At 41.5% G+C, this 17531-nt stretch overlaps 1 protein-coding gene across 1 annotated transcript; it reads right to left on the bottom strand.

Moving 5' to 3' along the window:
* Positions 1 to 535: 535 nt before the first annotated feature.
* On the bottom strand, positions 536 to 17504 carry tmpoa (thymopoietin a). Its single transcript, XM_026363407.1, has 6 exons — positions 17064 to 17504; positions 10483 to 10600; positions 9175 to 9324; positions 8303 to 8448; positions 1843 to 1943; positions 536 to 1636 (listed from the first exon to the last, which is right to left on the bottom strand). The coding sequence occupies exons 1-6, from the start codon at positions 17304 to 17306 to the stop codon at positions 1222 to 1224; spliced, it is 1173 nt and encodes a 390-aa protein (XP_026219192.1). The 5' UTR covers positions 17307 to 17504; the 3' UTR covers positions 536 to 1221.
* Positions 17505 to 17531: the final 27 nt, after the last annotated feature.

Genomic DNA, 17531 nt, shown 5'->3' with positions numbered 1-17531 from the left:
CCACACATGAATATTCATCACCTTGATGCAAGGGCTGCACAACAGTGTCCAACCCATCTTACCTCAACCCAGGATCAACAAGTTTTAGCAAAATAGACAGAAACCCAATGTATGAAAAAAAATCGGAGAAGTTTCAACAGTGGACACAGAGCTCACGACCTAGCTAGACCTGACCAAAGAGATCATTGCTGAGCTGCATCAGTAACAAAGAGGGAGAGGGACTAATGGCCTAGGCAGACTCACCATGATTCAACCTGGGTATCAGTTGACCTGTGATTGATCAATACATTACATGGTTACCAACAATGGTGGTGCAGTATAGTCTAATGTCTAGGTAATGTCAGACTGTGATCTCCATTATGTCACCTTCTGTCACCTGCACATTCTACACCGATTTCAGCTCCAGCTGCAGTGATCCAATACTGGACATTTTACAATTTCTCTGAATGTCCATGACTATATCCTGGACTGGACAATGGATCTGTGGGAACCCTTAAATTTCTTGCATGTGAATAAAATGCTCTATCAAGCACAGTAACAACATTATAGTTTATTGAGTGGATATTCAAGAATTGTGACAGTGAATACATAATTAAGTAGAATATACTGGAACATTCAATTTTATTCTAAGATAATAAGAAAATATTGGTGTAGGGTTTATGAAGATTTAGTTTATAATAAACCTTGCTGTCTCATTAACAAAGATGTTTCAAGTTCAAAACAAAAGCTTTAAGGCTGTTAATGACTGACAAAGGAAGAAATTAAGGCAGAGTGTAAAAAAAAATATATATAGAAAACACACATTCATTACAAACAGACACACACACACGCACGCATCATGCGAGTCGTATAAAAATACAATGACAATGAGTCCACACATTTCTCTAGAAGCTACGGTTTGTGTTTCTCAGAGTTTGATTAGTGGCTGGCTTTGTTGTACCCTCACAGACTGCGAGGTCAAAGGTCAAGAATGGACCAGACACGTTACTGTCCTTTCATGTATCATGGTGATACTTGATGTGTTCTCTTTAGGAATTCACTGAAAAGTGATAGAGGAATGAGGGAAATAACAAAAAAAAAAAACTTGAGGGAAAGTGGGTGACAATATCAACGGTAATTTCACAGCACCCAACAAAATGGTTGGAAAGAAGATTTATACTAAAAAATAAAACAATTGAAGCATGCAGGCTTCTCTTTCCCCTCAGATGCTTCATGAGCCCTCTACACTGTGCTGTCGCTGGACACTTCCGAGCCTCTAAATGGGGCGATGGTGTTGGTCTCCATGGCTTGGTAAACCAAGAACAGGAACGCAGCAACGACGGCCAGCAGGAACAGCTTGATCCACAGAGACAAGCTACGGCGCACTGGTTTGGTCTGGCCTCCAGGGGGTGCTGCCGACAGGAGCCTTGAGGAGGAGAAAGCAGAGGTGGAGGTAGAGGTAGAGGAGGTGAAGGAGGTGGAAGGGATGGAGGAGAGTGGGTTATTGACTCTCTTGAGTTTTTCTGTGTAGGAGGACGACAAGCTGCTGGTCTTGGTGGTGTTTTTTGGAGAAAAGAGGCTGTTTTCATCGTTCCACAGGTCACTGGACTTTACCGGGCGGCCGGCAGCTCCTCGAATGGGTCTCCGACAGGTGGCACTGCAAGACACAAGACAAGTAGTTTCAAAGTAAAAGCAAACTAGAGGATTTAATGCTTATCCACTGCTAATGTCAATGACTAAATAATTAAAATAGCCCATATGCCTATGGTAACTGGTGATGGATCTTTTTTTATTTTTGATATTTTTTGGCCAAAAAAATAAAATAATTATAATGTTTTGATACAAGACTCATAATGTACTTACGAGATACCCATTGGACTGTTGATGTCGTTGGGAAACAGCTCCTTCAGAACCTCATCCTCATCCCTTTTTGGGGTTTGGTCACCAGCTACGATCTTCTCCACCTACAAACAAAAACAACTATGGTGAACACATAGAGCAAACACCACTGAGTGATGAATACATCTCACCAGCCCACTATAAAAATCTCATTACTGACGGCTTGAATTTTCTCTCCCATTTCCTCACCACAGCACGCGTGGACCAGACACCTCTCACCATGTGACCACTTCAAATAAAAGGCTGGGCCATGTGAGGCACCTGTAACAGTGTACCTGTCTCACTAACACATCCTTTGATAGAGTGGGTGTGTAGCTGTGTGTCTTTGCTGGGCTGCATGTAGACACGAAGTTGTTGATTTTCTGCTGCCTCCATCCATGCCACCGGACATCTGGAGGGGCACACTCCTCCTGCTCACAAACAATGTGTGTAACTAGGCCGAACTGACCAAAATCTCAGCTGTCACGCTATAAACTATTAAGTGAGCTCTCCTCGTGTTTCCCTGCCCTGACTATGACATTGAGAAATTGAGGATTTCAGTCTTGGAAATTGATCCGTATCCATGAAAAATTAGTTACAGAGATAAAGAGCACTTGCACTTATATCCCATGAAACTGAAACAGCTCTTTCTAGAGTACTTTACTTTAAAGTTTGTCTCCTTTGCTTAGATATTTGCTTGCTTTGTACCTCACTTATAAGTTGCTTTGGATAAAAGCGTTAAATAACTAAATGGAAATGTAAGAGAAAGGGAGAGTTATACCCCTGCTGTAGAGACACCGCTGGTTTTAGGTCCACTCTGGTCTGATCTAGTCCAGTGGGGCTCCTGACTCTTAATGGGTGATATGTCACATATGGGGTTAAAGGTGACTGGGTCCACTCTGGCGGGCCGTTCCAGAGTGGATAATGGCTTGACAGCCCGTTGTGAACTCAGTTCTTCAGGCAAATTCTTTGACTTGTACAAAACACAGACTAGATTATTAGATATACAATTTCAAAAATACCAAAAATCAATAACTGGAAAAATCATTTTAAATAATGCTAATGTAACTTCACGCACCCTAAACACTGGATTCAATGGTGTAACATTCTGTTGTACTGCTGGTTTAACCATTGGCTCAGGTTCCTGATAACACCAACACAAATATAAAAAATCAAATCCATCCATCAGATTTCAGTCTAGAATCAACAGGTCTACATCAGCTGCAGTTTTTAGCAGCATCAGTCTCTTGATGTAGTAGCAATCAGCGCACATGTCGAGACTAGTCAAGCAACAGAGCGCTTAGCTGTGACTTGAAGCCTCTCCTAATAAACAGTAACAGATGATTGACAGCATTAGTCAAATAGCAGTGCACCTACTTCAAAATAAAATTTTTTAATGTATCCTTACTGCTGAGAAACAATATGTAAGACTGACACCAAAATACTGGACACCATTGTCTCCTTCCAACCCCCAACCCCAGACTTGAAGCTCATTCAAGTTCCCAGGTAGAGGAAGTTGCACATACAGAAGGGGAAAAGTAAGATGAGCGACCATTGACAATGACAAGAGTTATAAACCAGCTCATGAAGCTTGATATATGGCTGGTTATAAGAACTGCAGCCAGTTAAGTCTGTTATCCTTAAAACAAACAGCCACTGTGAGAAAACATACACTCTGGAGGTGGATTTACTACTTTGCTAAAAACAAAGATATAAAAATCACACCACATTAATTTCTGAGATGATGCAGATCTCTGTTATAAAGTAATGAAGTGCCCACCACCACAGTGAAGAGAAGCCAGTGATGGCTCCACAGCCAGATGCATAGTGCACTTGTAGTTACAGTGGGTGGCAGAAAGAAGGAAAAGTGGGTGAAGACAAGTTGTACATGGTAGTTTCTCAGCTCATCTATACATTTGCAGTGTTTGTTGTTGTTTGTTTAATGTGTAATTTAGCTCATATGGATGTTATATTAATTTCATGTTTGGCAACCCAAGACTGGACCTGACCTGCAGAAATAGACATTCTGACCCAGAACAAACATTTCCAAAAGATAATTTACAGGCTGAAGCTATTAGAAGCTAATAGTAAATGCTAAAAGGTCTGCACTTTTTTTTACCTAACTTGCACTCAATGTGCTTTCTCTTTCTCTCAAACACCAACAAACACACACAAACCAGACCTGCTATGCACATGACCTGACTCATCAAGGGTCACTTGGGGTTCAGTATCTTGGCCAAAAACACTTAAACATGTGACAGGGAATAGAACCACCCATCCCATGATTGGTAGACGACTGCTCTACCTCCTGAGACACAAGCCGTCCCTTTAGTTCCACTTAGCAAGTTTCTTTAATGACGGATTACTTACAATGGTCTTTTTTATTATTTTGTATTGTAAACATATTACATTTTGTTCCTTAGATATCAATTGATGAATGTATCAAAATTAGAATACAGCTGCAAATAAGCAGCAAATGATAATACGTTTGGACTCTGTGCTTCAGACTACACAGTACAGTGACTGACCACTACCAGTATGACAGTGAAGCTGCTGCTGATGTCCAGGCACAAACAGGTACAGGAATGTAACATGAACCATGCCACCAACTGTGATTAGAAGCCTAATTAACCACTTGGTAACCACCCTGTGAACAGACCTAGGCATTGTGAGGATACTGGAATATCAGAGACAAAAGACCAACCTCTAGCAGAGCAGTGTTGAGCAGGGTAACCGGCCTGCGAGATGAATCGACACTGGGTTTGGCAATATACGTTTCCAGTTCGTCCTTGTAGAGCTTGAGGTTTTAAAAAGAAAGTGGCTAGGCAGACAATTTCTTTTAGGATTCCCACAACGTACTGATTTTTAACTTAAAGCAGCCACTAACTGTTTATGCACCACAAATCAAAGCTGATTTCGCCTCTCTATGCTTGGTACAGGCTCAACTCAACGTTACTTTCTCTTTTTCCATCGACTTAAAGCTGTGGATAGTATTTAGAAAACCCTGATTTTTGCCTGTCTCTCACCTTGCATCTTGCTGCCTTCAGTCATCTTCTTAAACTAAATGCTGTGATGTGACAAACAGCCACATACTGGGAATCAAAAATAGCATTCCCATGATAGCCTTCATACTAATACCAATACTGCACTGCACCTTCAAGATGGACAAAATCAAAGTGTTCTTTGGATGTGGTATAGTAACAAACGATACAAAGTAGTTCATAGTTCATCGTCAATAATTGGAACCAACCAAAGGGTTGAAATATTTCATTTTTTCATCAGAGCAGCTTCTTCAAGTATGAGGAAAGTTTATTTAAGAGCTCAAATTTGTCCTCTAGGGTTTTTTAACTTCTCACCAACAGTTCATTATTGTGTGGTACTCCATACCATTTCCTCAGACTGAAGAAGATACTCAGATGAGTAGAGAAACGTTTTGACCTAATAAGAAAGAAGAGTTGCCATGACTCAACATCCATCTACCCTCACCTAGAGTGCGAATCTTCACCAAAATACAAGTTGTATGTTCCTGTATCACACCTGATATAGTGTGCATCAAACACCCCAACAGTTATTGATAGCTGTGTCCATCAAAAAGCAAGTGAAACATGACCCATTCAAGACCATCAGCAATGTGGATAAAGCACATATTTTTCCACTCTCAGATGCAGTTTGGGATGAGAAAGCATATCCGACACAAAAAAAGGTCTTCAACAGATAAGGTACTGGCACCAACGACCCAGAGAGACCATGCAGGTGTTAGTGAGAGTCTGTCATGGTCTAGAGCTACCTGAGCAGGTCTGGATAAGGTGGAGTGAGGTTCAGCCTGAGCAGGACTGTCAGGCTTGTGATCTGTCAATATAGGCCTTAGATCCTCTGTCACTATCTGTGGGTATAGAAGATAAGCAGTATAGGCAGATACAGAAAGATCACTTCAGGGAAAAGGGGCAGTCTGACAGAAGAGGTACAAAAGCAATAAAAGAGGGGAAGAAGAATCAGCAATGTGGAGGTTCACAGATACAGAAGAGCATTCTCCCACAACAACTTCTGGCTAAAGCTTAAAACCACAAATCTGACAATAACAAAAATGCAATGTGGATGATGGTAACTGAACTAAAGGCTGGATATGTGAAATAAACTATTTTATGATAGAGGATGTGATGTCGGATGCTGGTAAAGACAGTGGTACCTTAACAGTTTCACATTTCATCAATTGGCATCATGACAGAAGCGAACTTGATGTATAGTAACTGCTGAAACTATCATTTGATTAATTAATGATTGTTTTAAGATGGTAAAAGGAGTGCTTGGTGGTTCTAGACAGTCACTCTAGGTATAAACTTCATATATAAAATCTGTTCTCCATTTATGATCTTTTACTGTTCCAATGTTGGTTATGGATTATGCAAGGATTTTACAGCTGTCTACAATGTGGAAGAATCTCTACTCTTCCAGCTGATGAAGCAGATGTGGAAAAATGTATTGGTGTGCACATATACCAGTACGGGTGCGAAGCAGTACAGGTGGTACAGAGGAAAATGTGATCAGGCTGTCAGAGTGTGGTTCCAGAGGCTGGGAATAGACATTATTCACCGTTCGATGTGATAACCTCCTGGATCTGCGCTTTACATTCAGGACGGGCTCTTCATCATTATCTTCCCCATCCACCAACTGGTCTTTCTACACACATACAGCAGACAATCAGAACATGTGACTTATCATCCATTTATGTTGGTGGTCTGCTTTACCTTTATTCCACATAGTGTGTGCTCATACAGTATGTGGGTGGGTATAAGCAGTCAACGGTGTCGACCAAACTAAACTAGTTTGCCAACTGTATATCTGAAATGACCTCACAGACATTAACTTATGAATATGCTTGCTGTGTAAATCCAAGAGAGACATCTGTTGTGTCAAACATTTGCTGTCTGCTGTTTTCTATGGTGCACTTTTATATAAGTAGAATATTATCTCACTTCTCTAGGTCATGGTCTGAACAGCAGGAGGAGCTGCTCACAATAACTCACAAACAAGACCAACAGCTCTCTGCTGGACCAACACCCCTTACATATGGGAGATCCAGAGTTCACAATGCTATTGCTTATAAGAGGACATTCACACCATTTCTACATATATACCTACAAACTGAAGCTGGCAAATGTTAAAAGGAGCTAACAGCAGGTTTAACAACAGGCGGTAAGGAGTAGCCATTAGAGCTGGGCAGATGAAGTGTGTGGAAAAAGTCCAAAGCCTCCAGTGCATGGCAGCAGCTAATCCACATCATGTGCTTCAAGTCTGACATGAGGTGAGCAGCACTGACACACAGAGCCTGCAGGCTCATGCTGAGCCTGGGTGTGTGCACTCCAATAAATTGAAAAAACACTTCCTTTTCCTGAGTCAGAGGAAATAGGATAACCAAAGCCAGCAGCTGGCTACCTCCTTGGCTAAACGCTATACACTAACCTGTAAACTGCAGCTTAGCCGACAATGGACAAACTATTTGAGGTGTACAATTAGACTTTGTTCTTGCTCACAGTTAAACCAGGGTAACGTTACACAAGCTATCTCAGTTCTGATAAACATTACATTACATGTCACAGAATGTAGCAGTACAACAAATTTCATGTGACGCAGAGTGCATTATGAAGGCATAACACTGGAGTGTCACAAAATGACACTTTAGTATTAGTATTTTCATCATGTAGTTGTTAACCTGCAAATGCAGCACAGCCCCCCAGTGAGAAAAGGGTTAATGAACATCATAGATGAGTGATGTGATAATAGATGGCGAACACCCACAACCATTCAGTTTAGCAGAATTCTGATGGTCGAGCTTTCACAGTTCACTACTGTGGTTTCTCTGATGATCTGCCTCTAAATCAAAATGTAAATGAACAACTGTGTTAATGTGATGAAATTCTTTACAGTTGACATCTGTGTTATTCCTGTGCTGAGAGAAAGAGCAGGCAGGGGGGACAGAACGTCTAAACCACAGGAGGAAATGAGCAAAGAGGAAGTGGGAGAAGACATGAATGTGAGGAATGAAGAGGAGGATAAAACTGAATGGGACAGAGGGACAGAGGCAAGGAGCAATGAGGAGACAGAGTCTGTTTTTACCCTGCTTATAGAAATTCCAAACACCACCAATGACTGAATTAATTTCAATGAGTGGAATCGAGGTGGCTCAGAATGGACACAGTTCCTTCGCCACCTTGGTTTATAGCTGGCAAAGCCCATGAATGACAACGTCAGTGTCTGAACTAGTGAGAGAAAACATGCCTGACTGTTGTCAGCCAACGTTATATTCATCATGAACAGACAGAAACCAGGAACAATTCAGCCAAGTAGTCCCAAGTAGGCTCCATTCAAAGCTTGACAGCTAGTGAAGTTTTGAATGGACTCAGTGAAAGACTGAGTGCTTACTGTTCACTGAATACTTGCTTCTTACCGTTTGATGCTGGCTGCTGCGGGTGCGGCCTGTGACAGGCGTCTTTCCTCTGCTCCTCACCAGTCTCTCCACCACCGGAACTGGTTCAGTCTCTGCCACAGGCTCCGGCTCTGGTTTTGGTTCCGGTTCTGGTTCTGGTGTCACCTCTGCCAAAAAAGCACACACATTTTAAATTACATTAGTGCCAATTATTTTTCAAGGCATAACAGGTTATTTTTATTTCCTAGCTTCCATGCAGCCATTACTATCGCTTCACAATAAAAAACAAACAAACAATACATCCCAGGGCATTAGCCGCATTGCTACTAATCAGTGTTAAATCCTGAAGCTCACGAGGAGATTCTGCATATCCATAAGTCCATTTTCTGTAGATTTTCTGTGTTTCAGCCTACCACAATCTTCATCAACCACTACTTCTGCACAACCATTACTTCACAGCAATTGAGCAATACTATCTAACACTATATGAACTGTTCCTGAGCTGCCAAATGCCCAAAACATTGGAGTACCTTTTAAAATGTTGTCAAAATAAGCTAATAATAATTAGCTATTTTAATATAAAGAAATGTTTACATTAAAAACTTTTGTTCAGTCCTCACAAAGCCTGATGAAAGAGCAGTGGTGAAACAACCACAGAGATCTTCTACTGAAGTAGAGAATTAGATAAAATCTGCAACACAAAAAAGTGTGCTAATAGCGAGGGGATCTGAAAAATTCCTGAAGCAGCTGTTTAAAATTTAAAAAAAAGCACACACACACGAACATACCTTATCACTCTAGAGGTACATGATATCAGGTAATAATAATATTAATAACAATAATACCAACAGTAAATCAACCTTTAAGTTGCCACAGTACTGACCACCACTTACCATCCTCCTTGTCGCTGTACAAATCTGACTCGGAGTTGCCGTTGTGGTTGACCTGTATCTCAGTGAGCACCAGCTGTGGCTGTGGTGGCTGTGCAGGACCATCATCCAGCAGCTTCTGCAGCTTCTTCTCATACAGCTTACGGGTGGTCGCTGGAAGAACGAGCAGAGGAGAGAACCTCAGTTAAACCTGCACAACAATACCTGACTTGATTATGACAGGACTACTACCACTGAATACTGGAGGAAAAAATAGATCTCTCAAGGTTGATGTTTCTGACTAACCTTAACTAGAACAGAATGCTACCAGACAACCAACTTTAGCAGCACTTTTCCAATGCATGGTTAACAACAGCTCAGCTCACGTCTCGATTCACCTCTTTTGGTTTGTCTTAGGGCTAAAGTTGTGGACAGAACCTAAATTTGATATCGCCTATGTCGAGGTTCCACCTGAAATGAGGTGACACCAAAAGCTTCCATTCCCACCACTGTAAGATTGTACAACTCAACAGTTTAACTGTATTCTTCTGGTCATACTAATCATGTTCCAATTTGAAATATCACTACACAGTTCTGTAAATACTTTGTTAACATGTTATGAATATGTGTATTATTTTTATTCTTGCACTGTAACTGTTTCTGTGAGCTGCTTAACAAGTGACTTTTCCCGCTGTGGGCTCAACAAAGTTTGATCATCTTAATGACTAAATAGACCATAACGATACGGTTTTCAGTGGATGTCACAGCTGTGTTCTCCTCAGCAGCTGCATAGTAAAAAGTTTAAAGTGGCACGTTCATACTACCCCAGTCGGTGAATGAGTCGAGGGCCATAAAGTAACGCTCCCTGACCCAGTGGGATTTCAGCATTTACATGCAGTACTCTCTCAAAGAATGGAAGTGTGAACTTTGTTCTTTATTTTTCCTTTAGTCTAACTACAGAATTTTCTATCCTTTATGCTTTGGTAACATCATCTCTTCATTCGCGTGTCACACCTCAGCTACACTGGTAGAGCAGCATGTGAGCAGCTGCACACCTCTGTTAATGTGTACATCTGTTCAACCAAGGATCTGGCAGACAGACAATCGTGTGTAAAAACAAAGCTCATACATTGCTATGTTCAACTAACTGACCAGCACATCTAAATCACTTCCAGATGGGGTTAAACATGTCATGCCATTAATGACTTAGCCACTTGTGAATTCTGCCATAAAAGTGTGGGTGGCACCGACATGCCCCACCTCTATATGTATGTAAAGTGCAGCCGTGTGTACGTGCCGGAGGCAGATGTCAGTGCTAGCACAGGCACTCACCCACAATCGGCCCCACATTCACACCATGCTTGAGTAGCTCATCCCTCAGGCCCTCATCGGTCAACGCGGTCACATCCAGCTCGTCTGGTCGAACCTTGTCTGTCTTCCTGGTGGCTTTCTGTGGAAGCAGAGCAGGGCAGCTCAGTTGGTGGTGTCAGTACAACTGACTGGGGACAGGTCATGGATTTATTGTTGTCCTGAGGCAACATAATCAGCAAGCAATATACTAGAGACAGACATCACAGCGTGCATTTGTTCCCGACTGTTCACATGGTCACTATGTACAGACCTGTCGCAAAGAAAATTAATTTGTCAAATTTTCAGTTACAGAAACCGGTTTACCCAGATGATAAATTGTACATGACATGATTTTTAAGTACTATAACTAACACACACGCTCAGCATCTGCAGAAAATTCCACAACTGCACATTGCACACGTCAACCTGTTCTAGTCAAGTGCACAAACGTGATCTGGAAAAGCAGACCGAACTTGAAAAGTGTTCTACGATGAAGTGAGAAAGAGGGGAAAAGCTGCAGATACAGCAGGCATGAGATGCACACATAGTAAACAGAATGCCAGACTGAGACACATACGTACACAAACACACACACACAAAGGAAATTACAGTGGCCTCTGTAATAAAGTCATTTACCCTCCTTAGCCTACAGCCAGAAGCGCCTGAGTAAATGAAGTCTGCATGCACAGAATGTTTTCCTGAAGCATGATAGGAATGCACAAGTTACACTTGCTGCCATATTTTTGTTTTTTGCAAATAACTGGACTGTTCTGCAGGAATTCTACAGCCACACGACTGTGCAAGTTTTTGTTTTATCATCCAAAAGAGCCCCAACTGGTGTCTCTCTTACGTACTGCATTCAAGTCACAGTGCTAACTCTCTGGAAAAGCCACAAAGCAGTACATCGAGACAGTTATAACTCCACTCTTCTAAATTCTTAAAGTACTGACTAAATCCTCAGACTCTTCTAGTTATTGGAATATCGCTGGAAAATAATGTGGTTCCATCCTGGAAAACTGGATAACACATGTCCATATACTCTGTACTGTCCCTGAACGCATCCCATCCACAGCTGATAGACTGCTAATGCTACTCTAAACCACTCAGCTCAGCTTAACACTTACACAGGTTACAAAGCTATAATTGATGCTCTGTGTTGAAGACAAGTACTCTGAAGCAGCTGCTGCATAATAACATGGTTATGTAACCACAATAAGCATCTCATTCCGTACAGTATGAAAGGCTGAGCGATAATGATGATGACAGTTGTAATACAAGCATACATTAAAATAAAACAACTTAAAAATAAATCATAGACACAGATGAAATTATTCTACATTTGTTTGTTCAACAGACAGGAGACATTAAGTTCTTGAAATAAAAAATAAAAAGCCAGTTGGACTGCCTTTTCCTATTAATATAACACACTAAAAACATCTGTTTTACTACAATATAAATCTTATTAAAGCATATGTGAATCCTTGTCTTTTTAGTGATGGTTGCCAACTCACTAGATCTGGACTCTTAAGGCCTGGAGATGAACTGAGCTGGTGGAGAGTCAATGAAACAGTTCGCTAAGTCAACCAACTGTCAGCCAGGCAGGAATGTGAGCTCCTACTCCTCTGTTTTTGTTCTATATGATGTCACTTAGGAGTCATTTCACAGCTTTGCACCTGGCAGGATACAAATTTCTGAAGTTACAGCGACATTTAGATGCATATTGATTAGATGACCGTGGTGGCAATTAGTGTGCAACATAATCTAGCAACTTTTTAGCCTGCTTTACCTATTGAAAATTTACTACACCGCTGCAATAAGGCATTGGTCCAATGTGTGGAATGAATGTACTGGACATACGGTGAGCTACTAACAGTGAAAGCCTTTTTACAGAGTGTTCTTCTGGGCTCAGCTTAGTCTAGTCAAACAGCCCAGTGGTTGGAGGTGGAGCAGCACCTCAAACAAAAACAGCAAAGCAGAACTACTTATTGTAATTTCTTGCCTGACCACAAAGAGCCTGTGAGCTGTAAATGTACATGTGGGTCTATAGAGACTCAGTCAGCTGGTAGTAAACCAAAACGTGCAAAATGTGAGGAATGCAAAGAGGATGCGTTCAACTCGAGTGCTGATGTGCTGCCACGCCTCACAGCATTCAGTAAGTGTGAGAGACAAACAGAGGGGTTGCCTTTCTCGTCTGGCTCTCAGTCTGCTCTCTACAGGGTTTGGTCTGGTTGAAGGCCAGATGATTTCATAACCAAAGCTGCCTGGGCTTGAGAGAGCGGGAAAGAAGGAGGAGGAAGAGGAGGGAAGACCACACCCTGGCCTTTAAAGGCATAACTGAACTCTGAGCTCACAGCTCTGAGGAGTAAACTTACTACAAACACTGTCAGACTTTCCTCAGTAAAACCTGGAGGGAGCAGATTGGGGGAAAGACATGCCAGGACCTGTGAATGCATGATGTAACTCATTACTAGGCTGAACAACAATACAGTATGTGTTTAGCCATCATTCACCCCGCTATGACTAACTGCAACTCCTTGCATGTCACACACAGTGTACACTTTAGATTTAGGTCTATTGACAGCACTTCAATATGTTTCAAAAGAACCTGCCTATACTGCAAACGTAGATGGCTTCACTTCTGAGAACATGTCACGCCATGATGTCACGTTCACAAATGATCCTGTCATTTCAATGGCTCCTTTTTAGGAAAGAAAGGATCCAAGTCTTAGTCAAGAGCTGTTCCTTTAAGGCCCTAATTTCACTATCAATCACTCCAAATTCACACATCTTCTCTTTACCGTTACTAACAGTGAGAATTCTTTAATCACGAGAGGTAAAGGTTGATCATAATTTGTCCGTAGATTTCATTAAATGCACCGCTGACCCTTCCTCCATCATTTAATAAGAGAGCAGTGAAAACAAAGGAATAAATCAGAAATAAAACATTGTTTCCTGATTCACAGCAGTTTTGGTCTAAAGCTCAAATAAACATGAGCACAGCTCTGCACAACCTTGAAGGAAGGATTTATTGTGAATGCAACTGATGCACGGTTTTCATAATGTTTACATTTACATTTAGTCATTTAAATCCCGATCTACTTCGTGGAGGGCAGCAATCTACACCATCCAGTTGCCATGTTTATGTGTAAACCAAGACCACACATGTATAAACTAATGATGATTGATTGATTGATTGGATAGTTTTATTTGGAACTGCAAACTAACTTTGCCATGACTGTTTAGTGATTATTTTGCATACAACCTAGTAACCTCAGCCTCAATAAAATGCAACGGTATGTTCATGCTGTAATTTATATTGTTAAATTGTTAGTTGCATTGATTCAGACTGAAATTGACCAACATCAACCTGCTAACTTCCCGGATAGATGCTCTACAGCCTTAAAATTGGGGAAACATTACAGCATTTCAGACTTTCAGGCCTCCCCCAGTTCAGCTATCTAAAAAATGTTAAGAATGAACTTCTGCATTCCCACCACCACCTCCTACCTGGACATCATGTGGAAATGATATGAAAACCTGCACTAAATGCAGTTACATTTAACAGAGATTTTTTATATAACCAGCATGTTGTGATGAGATAAGAGATCCCGCGAAGAGGGAATTAATGTCATAGCAGCAGAATCAAACTGACATTAAAAGTTAAAAACAACAGAACCAATCTAGAGTAAGTCTAAAAAATACAAAAAACAGAGCTCTATAGCATAATTATTATTATTATAATTAATAATAATTATATAATTAGAGAGGTGAGATACTGCCGATAAGATACAGCAAATAATAAAGTTTGGCACTGAACTGACAGGTGCCTTTAAGTTGAGAAACTTATCAAATCAGTCAATCAGAGTTTATCCAGGTTAATTGAATTTGCTGAAAGGCATGGAGGGCAGCAGGGCCTTGTTTGCATGTTCATCAGCACTGAATTACTTCAACCATGTTAAGTCTGGTCCACCTCCCCAGCTCCTGCTTGATTTCTAGTCTTCTACCTGGGATAAGACCTGTGTTCTGCAGGGCTAATAGCTGTTGCCATATACAAACAATGCTGTATCCATTGAAAGGTGTGCTTCCTGACAAGGTCACCAAATGTCCTCTCAGAAATGCAGGAGAAAGATCCAGAAAGATCCCAGTAAGTTCAATTTTGCCCCTCACCTCAGAAAAGCACACAACTCGAGTTGGACGAAGACAACAGTAACAGTAAGTACATTATACCCACTGACCATTCGAGACTAAGCCTAAAGGACACAGCCAAAACATGCTGTTAGTATGCAAAGTCACAACACAAGCCAGAAAACCATACTTTGCTAACTATGTTGCACCTCCCAGCACACAAAGACCGGCAACTTTTCTAACCAAACTACCAGGTCATCTTTACATGACCCAGTCAACTCTAGGTAAATTGCAGAATGTGAGTCCGGAGATCAAGACACATGAATATGTTTCAGATTCAAGAGATTCAAAAAACTTTATTAATCCCAGAGGGTAACAGTTTGCCTCATTACATAAACTTTCACAGGTGAGGAAAATAGGCTGCACAACACCTGTTCACACAGATGTTTCTTTGAATGAAAGAATCCAACATGCCACCTCCCACGCTCACGTCATTTCTCACTCACATACAGTCATTCAGTCATCACAAACTGAACAAACAAGGACAGGCCAGGCATGACCTGTTGCACACCTGCTTCACTCCTGCTCCAGATGCACACAGTTGCACACCATGTTTCTCAACAAACACAGCAGGTAACACACATTTAACATTGACCACTACAGTGTGGCCCAAAGTTCTGTTTAATCAAGATTTCGTCAGCCAGCCAAGACAAGACGCTAAGATGCATTGAGTTTTTCTAACTTTCTCTGTTCCACACTCCTCTAGCTGCTCCATCTTTCTTCTACTTTTTTTCCCCTCCATTGTCTTTGCTAATTCAACACAGAAGCAAACACCAAGCTTGACTGTGGTTGAATTGGGAAGCTTCCGGGTGTGAGTATGTGGAAAGCTTGATACATGCTTCAGCATTCAACGTATACGGCAGGTACTGCATAGGTCCATGTGTGAACACAGCAGTTGGTATATTTCTAATTCAATCTCTCCAAGTGGGTTCACATCTGACAGACTGTCTGCTGCCGTGTGCTGCATGTGTGAAGAAGCAACTCTAGAGAACGTCTGGACAATCAGGTTAATGTGTGAAAATGGCTACAGAAACTCCACCACCAACTAGAACTGTGGCAGTGTAACTGCATCAGCACATAAGTATAAATGTTTGCAGATTCAACACCAAAGCACAAGTACGATCAAGCTTAAATGTAAATGTGATCAAAAAGTTTAAATAATCCCCTGTAACTCATATAGGTGTGGTTGGCTGCCAAGCTATATAAAGAACATTATGTAAATTAATAAAGTGAATGAAGCATCTCTTTCTCTACAGCTGATGACATGACAACAAACTTAGTTTATTTAGGTTACGTAGTGACTATACTATCTTATCATAAAGTCTATCTTATCTTAGTGAAAAATACCTTAATGTACAAATAGGAAATCATTTACTGGTATTGCTTTCAGTATATTATTCTCTGTTCCTGAGTTTTTACCATTTTCTTGATGATGGAAAACCAACCCCCAACCATAGACTTCTTGAGACCTGTGATGACTACATGTCAGTTCTTAAATGCTGTAAAGTCAACGTCAAAAAAGCATGTAAAAGTCAAATAGCAAAACCTGTTAATATGCAAATACTATGTAAATCCCAACTTCAAGGCCTGTCAGCAGCCTCAGGGGCCATGCTTCAGAGAGAAGTCCTTAAACTGTTCCTGTTTCAGGGTATGATGGGCACGATGGGCGGGATATTACTTCATGTCGCGACATGTAGTGCTGAAACTCTATTCATCCACTCAAAAATATTCCCAACATACAAACTGAGTACAACGATCATGTCAGTGAGCAAAATGGTTGGAACAGGCTGAGGCGGCCCCCTCTTCAGAGAGGAGTACAGGTGACAGCAGCTGTGTTAACACCAACAACACTGGAGACACTCCTCCAGCATGTTGCAGATGAAGCAAAGCGGGACACTTTTTTTTTTAATTTTTTTATTTTTTTAAGGGGAGGGGGAAGTGAAAGTTGATTGAAAGTGATTGCTGAACCTACACAGCATGGAGTGATTTTCTATTGGGGTTAAAAGAATGGTGATAGTTTTTCCTGTGCTGTGCTGTACTGTGCTGCATTAAGCAGCAATAGGAGCTTTACCTTGACAAAAATGGGATTGGTAAAAGCAGACGTATGTTTGATGCTGGAAAGTCGGATTGATTCATTATTGATGGGTTAGCTAGGCATACTATTCTGGTCACACGTGTTTGACAAATATCTAAATAAAAGCTCATTCATTGCAAAATAGAGTAGCCATTCGTGTGTATGTCGTTATTGTGGCTAACTTGAATAGTAACTGGCTACTTTGGAGCTAACTTGCAGAAACTTGGTCCACCGCATTTACTAAAGCTAAACCGTTAAGCTGCTGATAAATAACGCTTCCAAAGAAACTGCTGAGAAAACTCACTCTGCCTGACGAGCGACTTCTGTTGGAGACCACGGGCGGCGGGAGCTCCTCGTCGCTGGAGAAGGCGTCCAAAGTGGTGGCTGTTCCATGCTTCTTGTTCTGAGCGGTCAGGTTCTTGAGATAAAGATGCACATACACGTCCTTGGTCGGGTTGCCGCTCGGCAGCTCCACGTTGTGGGCCAGCAACTCGCTTTTCAGCTTGTCCTTGGTGAGCACAGACGGGTCGTCCAGGTACTCCGGCATGTCGGCGAGCAGCAGATGGAGGAGCAGAGTCGCAGCCGCCTGGCTAAGTTAGCTAGCTTACAGCGAGAGGGGAGACGGGATCAACAGAGCGGAGGTTTGGTCTAAGTGGACCGACTAACTAGCGCCTCTCAATGGACTGGATTCGCACGACAAGATATTAAATAGGGGAATAAGGTTGTTTCAAAGTTTTAAAAAAATAAAAGTCGCCACTCTCGCTTCCCCCTC

Source organism: Anabas testudineus, chromosome 23, assembly GCF_900324465.2.
Source record: "Anabas testudineus chromosome 23, fAnaTes1.2, whole genome shotgun sequence".
Classification (NCBI taxonomy): Eukaryota; Metazoa; Chordata; class Actinopteri; order Anabantiformes; family Anabantidae; genus Anabas; species Anabas testudineus.
Note: the sequence above shows the minus strand (reverse complement) of the source record. Positions and strands in the feature narration are given on the sequence as shown.

Coding starts and splice junctions, on each gene's coding strand:
- tmpoa (XM_026363407.1), bottom strand. CDS start 17,306: ATGCCGGAGTACCTGGACGACCCGTCTGTGCTCACCAAGGACAAGCTG. Junction 9,325..10,482: donor GAATGTGGGGCCGATTGTGG/GTGAGTGCCTGT, acceptor TCGTTCTTCCAG/CGACCACCCGTAAGCTGTAT. Junction 1,637..1,842: donor AACAGTCCAATGGGTATCTC/GTAAGTACATTA, acceptor TGTGTCTTGCAG/TGCCACCTGTCGGAGACCCA.